At 40.7% G+C, this 6,106-nt stretch overlaps 1 protein-coding gene across 1 annotated transcript in view; it reads left to right on the top strand.

Moving 5' to 3' along the window:
* The window catches only part of hgfb (hepatocyte growth factor b), a 17,177-nt gene extending 11,127 nt beyond the window's left edge, over positions 1 to 6,050 (top strand). The window contains exons 10-18 of the mRNA XM_010778916.1: positions 507 to 561; positions 1,020 to 1,150; positions 1,989 to 2,018; positions 2,536 to 2,641; positions 3,179 to 3,253; positions 3,472 to 3,621; positions 3,728 to 3,834; positions 4,298 to 4,440; positions 4,977 to 6,050. Coding sequence (XP_010777218.1) covers positions 507 to 561; positions 1,020 to 1,150; positions 1,989 to 2,018; positions 2,536 to 2,641; positions 3,179 to 3,253; positions 3,472 to 3,621; positions 3,728 to 3,834; positions 4,298 to 4,440; positions 4,977 to 5,156 — 977 coding nt within the window. The 3' untranslated portion in view covers positions 5,157 to 6,050. The remainder of the gene's footprint in view (positions 1 to 506; positions 562 to 1,019; positions 1,151 to 1,988; positions 2,019 to 2,535; positions 2,642 to 3,178; positions 3,254 to 3,471; positions 3,622 to 3,727; positions 3,835 to 4,297; positions 4,441 to 4,976) is intronic.
* The last annotated feature ends 56 nt before the right edge of the window (positions 6,051 to 6,106 follow it).

The following is a 6,106-nucleotide window of genomic DNA, read 5'->3' as shown; positions in this document are numbered from 1 at the left end:
TAGTACTGTACATGTAACCCTTCAGAGAGAGTGATATGGTGTAGGTTTTATTTAAAGATAAATGGGATCGGAGTAATCACTGTTTTTACGAGCAGAACAATTACTATATCCATGGGTTAAAGAGCAGACATTATTGAAAAATGAAGTCTTTGTGAAACAAGTTTATGCATGAAATCATCAGCGTGCAGCAAAATGGGTCTGTGTTATCGAGAACCATGTGTGCGAACCTGAGATGCGGTGGTTAAAGCAAGGAAGCGCCCTATTATTGACCTCTAGTTACGGCTTATTGTTGTTAGCGGATCAAGTCAGGCCTCTTTTTCTCGGAGGAGAAAACGGCTCCTGCGGGTGCTGTGACTAGCCTCTGCAGCATCTCCTAATGGCTAGAGAGGTTGGAGAAGTGTTTCCCTGAAGATGACCTAACTCAGCAGGAATGACTCCAAGTGATAATTTAGCTGGGGGATATACACTTCACTTCTAACCCTTGACCCCAAAGCCCTCCTCTGCAGGAACACTTCAAAAGCCGATCAGCTCCATGGCTTGGCTCCTGCCCAGGGGTCTAAGGTCAGGGTTGATTTGGTACTCAAATATGTTTCCATTCTCCTTTGCCATTCTTAAATGTAGCATTCAAGAAATTCAAAGTGGGAAAATATTAGTTTTTTTAAACAATGATGAGAATACCCAAAAGTGGGATAAGTCTGCATGAGCAAGTATAAGATATGTGAGTATAAGTGGCTGCATACTGTCCCAGTGAGTAATCCCTTGCAAATCAACTCCCTATCGTGTCCAGAGGGACAGAGTCCACACAGCTGTTTAGTTTGACTGTCCAGATAATATCTGGCAAAATGTGTTCAGCTTTTACTAATGGTGATAAATCAGCAGCAAATCCTTTTTACTTTAATCAACCGCTGGATTAAATCCTCAAAGAGAGCAAAACTAATCCTTTTGTATTTATAATTATGTTTTGGGCTTACTGAGTGTTGATGAAACATAATTTATTGTATCTTTTTCTGTGTGTCCAGTGGTGAGAGGGGCATGCTGACGGCTGGTCTGGAGGGAAACTACTGCAGGAACCCTGATAAAGACAAACATGGCCCCTGGTGTTACACCAACAACTCTGCCATTCCCTGGGACTACTGCAATGTAAAGCCATGTAAGTGCACAAGTGTACATGCAAGCTTCACACAATGACACAAGGAAACACTATGGTACTGGTAAACAATCTGAGACTGTGAAATTGAACATTTTTCATTCGTCTTGGTCCAAGACGCATGTAGCTTGGATGTGTTTTCGCTCTATCTGGTTGTATGTGCCAAACACACACACACACACACACACACACACACACACACACACACACACACACACACACACACACACACACACACACACACACACACACACACACACACACACACACACACACACACACACACACACACTACACACACACACACACACACACACACACACACACACACACACACACACACACACACACCCTTTATTTGCAGTGTGTAGATCTGTCTACACTTGCAGGTCAGTGTGTGTCAGAGACAATTCACATCTCATAATCAGAAAGATATGGGAGGGTCCCTAACTTCTTCCACATGAACGAAGAGCAAGCGGCATCAGGACTGTGTGTGTGTGTGTGTGTGTGTGTGTGTGTGTGTGTGTGTGTGTGTGTGTGTGTGTGTGTGTGTGAATGATAATGTTAACAAATAAGTGTAACATTGATGTTTACTTTCACAAAATACGATAATTGCATTTTAGAATGTATAATCTATAGGACAGTATATGCAAACATATACTAACTGTCTTATGGTCCTTTTAGAATTGTCACATTCAATCAAAGCCTTTCTGATAAAAAAATAATAGTCGTGACAAACCCTAGTGGCCAGTATGACATGTGCACCTCTTTTAAGGTTTCTCCTTATCTTGTATCTGGAAATATTCCCTGATCCCTCGTTTGTCTCCACTTCTTCCTGCAGGTGACGCTTCGCAGAACACCATTCCACTGGGTGAGTGTTTCTTTGTGTCTGTCTGTGTCGAGTGGCTCAGCTGCTGATCTGTACATGACAGCCTCCAAGGAAAGTCCTCATTTAGTCCTTTTTATGTCCAGCTATTATAGTACATTATGTTGTCATGCTGGCATCTGTTTCCATGTGTCTGTATAAGTCGTGTGTGTGTGTGTTTGTGTTGGACTTAATTTTTTTCACATAATAACTCAAGAACAGAGAATAAACCCTCAATCTCTTTATATGGAGCTCAAATGACACCCATGTGTCGTATGCGCATATTCAATAATGACCTTAATTGATGACCTTACAAGAATGAATGATTATGTTTTATATATACTAATGATGATTATAGCGGATCATTAAGCAGCTCAAGCACCTTTTGTATTGCAACTGTGTAAATATTATGTCATTAACTACAGTATGTCTCTGCCTGCAAATGCATAATTATGATATCAATTAGATGCATTTTATATGACATTTGGTATATCAAAATATGTCTGTGTGTCTTTCTTTCCAGGTGAGCTATCCTCTGTGGGGTGTTTTGTCCATAAAACAACCAGGATCGTGGGAGGAGGTCCGGTGGGCATATCAGACGGCAGCTGGATGGTCAGCATACAGAGAGGGTACGCCGCTGCGTTTAATATTCTTCACATTGTTCTCGACCACTGAAGAAGAACAGTAGGCCGTGCTGCTTAGACCACTTTTGAATTCAAAACAAATGTTTATTATTTTTCTCTTTTCTTTGCGGGGAGGGTTCATATGCTATTACAGATGCACTTTTTACAGCAGTATAAGATACAGTAGTAGCATTGATGCCACACATGTTTATTCAGTCAGAAGGTTCATAGATCGAGAATACATTTGAATAGAAGAAGACAACTACCTGTTGTAAAGGGAGATTTTTAATTGAAAGCCCACAATTTATTTTTTCAATCTTCTTTTTTCCAAACAATGAAAGGAAAGAGTCCGTCAAGTCACATCTCTATTAAATGGTGTTTACACTGCAACTGCTTACATAACTGTACACACTGTTGGTCACACTAATCCCCTTTAAAGTTTGATACTGTATGTCATGTTACTCTGGAAATATATTGTATTGGTTTGTGTGCAGTGTTTCACAGCTTTATTTGATTTTGAGTTGTGATATGTGCTATTTTCAGGTCGCAGCACTGGTGTGGGGGTTCATTAATACGAGAGGAATGGGTACTCACTGACAGACATTGCTTCTCCTCATGGTAACTTCAATGCACTCACTGTCTGTTTAAGTCATTTCTTTCTTTTTGCCTAAACCTTGAACTGTCAGTGCAGTTTCTTTTCTGCTCCTATGTGTTTCCACTGATTCAAGCACAAGTAACTAACTGTCTTCATTTGCTAGTGTCTGTTCCGCTTAGACTGGAGTTTGTAGAGAGCAATAAAAGTGGAATATTTTATTGAGTTTTAGCTCTTTCTTCAGTGTTCCAGACCTCAGTGAATATCGGGTGTGGCTGGGAGTCTCAGATCTTCAAGATGGTGCTCCAGACTGGTCCAGGAGACAGGAAGTGAGCATAGCTCATGTGATATGTGGTCCTGAGGGCTCCAGTTTAGCCCTCATAAGGCTGTCCAAGTAAGTATACCTCGTAAAATAATTCCCAAAAATATACTGATACGTATATCTTTTAGTGTTTGATGTTGATCATGCCTTGTTCTTTCTGTATTTTAAAAACTTCCAGGCCTGCCCTTCCTGCAGACAATGTGCATACACTTCAGCTACCCGTGGCTGGGTGCTCCATACCAGAAGGAAAAATATGTAAAATGTATGGATGGGGCGAAACAAAAGGTACTGATTTTCGCTACAGCTGTTTTTTTACTCAGGTTTGCAATACATTGCATTTGATTGCATTTCTCCTGCGGCAGTCCTGGAATATTCAGTATATTCTGCAGAGGTGAAAAAGTACATTGTAACACAGTCCTCTCTTAAATATTTGGTTACTGCCAGTATAGCTTAGGCCATTTTCTTTCTCAACTCTGGGTTAGGGCTGCTTTCAGGGTGGCTTCATAGGAAGATCAGAGATGATTTATATTTGTAATAAAAGTTCAAATGTGCCATGATTTCTGTATAAACCATTGAGACTTCCCCAATGCTCTTGAAAAAAAGAAGCATGCTAAATATGATACACCACTATATAATACGTATTTGCATCATGCCAAAATATACAATGTCTACTATAAAATGTTGGCACGTCTGTTGCATAAGCTGCAAAACAACAGAGGCAATAAAGTGAAACTTTTAACTCTTTCAGGCACTGGCCATGATGACGTGCTGAAAGCTGTTGACCTGCCCATTGTCAGTAATGTGAGGTGCAGAGAGATGCACAGAGGGAACCTTCACATCACCAACACCAAGATCTGTGCAGGAGGCAGGAGGAATGAGGGAGTGTGTGAGGTAAACTGTCATTTGTCACATTATTTTTCCCAGTGAGGTGTTAAACAATTGAAACATGATGCCAAATTGTTTCTGTGATCAAAAAGAGAATCTGACAGTATATATTTGTATAATATTTTTAAGCCTTGTTGGTAAGAACTACCAGGCAGCTTTGATACTTTTTGGGTAAAGTAACAGTGCTCAGTGTGAATGTATGAGTGTATTAGTGACTTGGTTGAACACAAAGCTTTTAGAGTTGAGTTTGATCCACATTTCAAACGTTCTTTGAATCCTTGGGCTTTGTATTCAGTCCGTTGTAAATAGAGCAGCTGGAGTGTGTTGCACTAAATTTCATCAGCGATCAAAGCCTTAGTTCTGTGGTTTATAGCTTTAGAGGCTAGCTGTCCGTGTTCACTAACACTGGTGGTGCTGCAAGGCACTGAGAGCTTAGAATGCATTGTGCTTCCATTTAACCCTGTCTTAAATGTAAACTGTGATGATAACCATTTCTCAACCAGCGATGTAGGGAAATGTGTTAACTATTTCTTCTTCTACAGAGGGATTACGGCGGCCCTCTTGTGTGTCAGGACGGTGAGATCAGGGTTATTGTTGGAGTGAGCGTCCATGGCAGAGGCTGCGCTCGGTCAAACCAGCCTGGCATCTTCATCAATGTGCCCTTCTACACACAATGGATCTACAAGGTGTTCAAACATTACCCTAACCCTGAGACTCAGTAGAGAAGGAAACAGAACCAGGGGACTAAATCAAATGTAGAGCTTCTACTTCTGTAAATACAGCTGTGCTCTCAGGACACCTGGTTTCTATGTTGTTCATGGCCCATAGATCCTTGAGAACCTGATCTGAGCACCGTTAAATGCATGGGGAAACACTGTGATTTAAATACATCATAAACAGATGCTGACTTACTGGTTATTTGATTGAGTTGGGAGCAAACATTTAGTTCCCTACATTTGTGAAGGTTTTTTTCTTTGCAAGCACGGCCACCAGAGTGGTGTGTGTCCGTGGTAATACTCTTGAGTCCTGTCATTACTTGAATGTTAAAACACCAAAGTGCAGTGGTTCAGCAGCTCCTTTTGAAGAGTACATCAATGGGCCACTTAGAAAAACAACCCAGTGGTAGGGCAATGTTAAGGGCACTCTTGTCAAGCTTCATGTATCTCCAGGGGGCTTAGATAAAGTGGCCCTCACTGTACATAGTATTTTAATGAGTGTATTTGTGACACTCTAATGGTTATTTGGGTCTTATAGATCTATGACAAGAGGAATAATGTTGAGGTAGGCAGGTAAATGATGTACAGTGTGTTATCTGCGGTTCCAGTTTTCAGCCAAGATTTCTCTTATAATGATTTCAGCTGTACTAAAAACATGACCATTTTCAGTATTATAATGTTATCACAAAGCCACTGACTGTATATATGAATGTGCTCTTTTCATTCTGTGTAGATGAAAGGAATGTATGGCAGCCTATAGGATTTGAAAAAAAAGCAGAAAATGTAACATCAATGTGTAAACAAGTTCTTTCCTCTTTTCAATGTGGAATATTTTCCTCTAAAGCAGTGACAATATAGTTAGTGTGTGTGTGTGTGTGTGTGTGTGTGTGTGTGTGTGTGTGTGTGTGTGTGTGTGTGTGTGTGTGGGTGGGTGTGTGTGTTGGAGTGTGGAGCGT

Source organism: Notothenia coriiceps, unplaced genomic scaffold (assembly GCF_000735185.1).
Source record: "Notothenia coriiceps isolate Sejong01 unplaced genomic scaffold, NC01 NC01_scaffold00019652, whole genome shotgun sequence".
Taxonomy (NCBI): Eukaryota; Metazoa; Chordata; class Actinopteri; order Perciformes; family Nototheniidae; genus Notothenia; species Notothenia coriiceps.
Note: the sequence above shows the minus strand (reverse complement) of the source record. Positions and strands in the feature narration are given on the sequence as shown.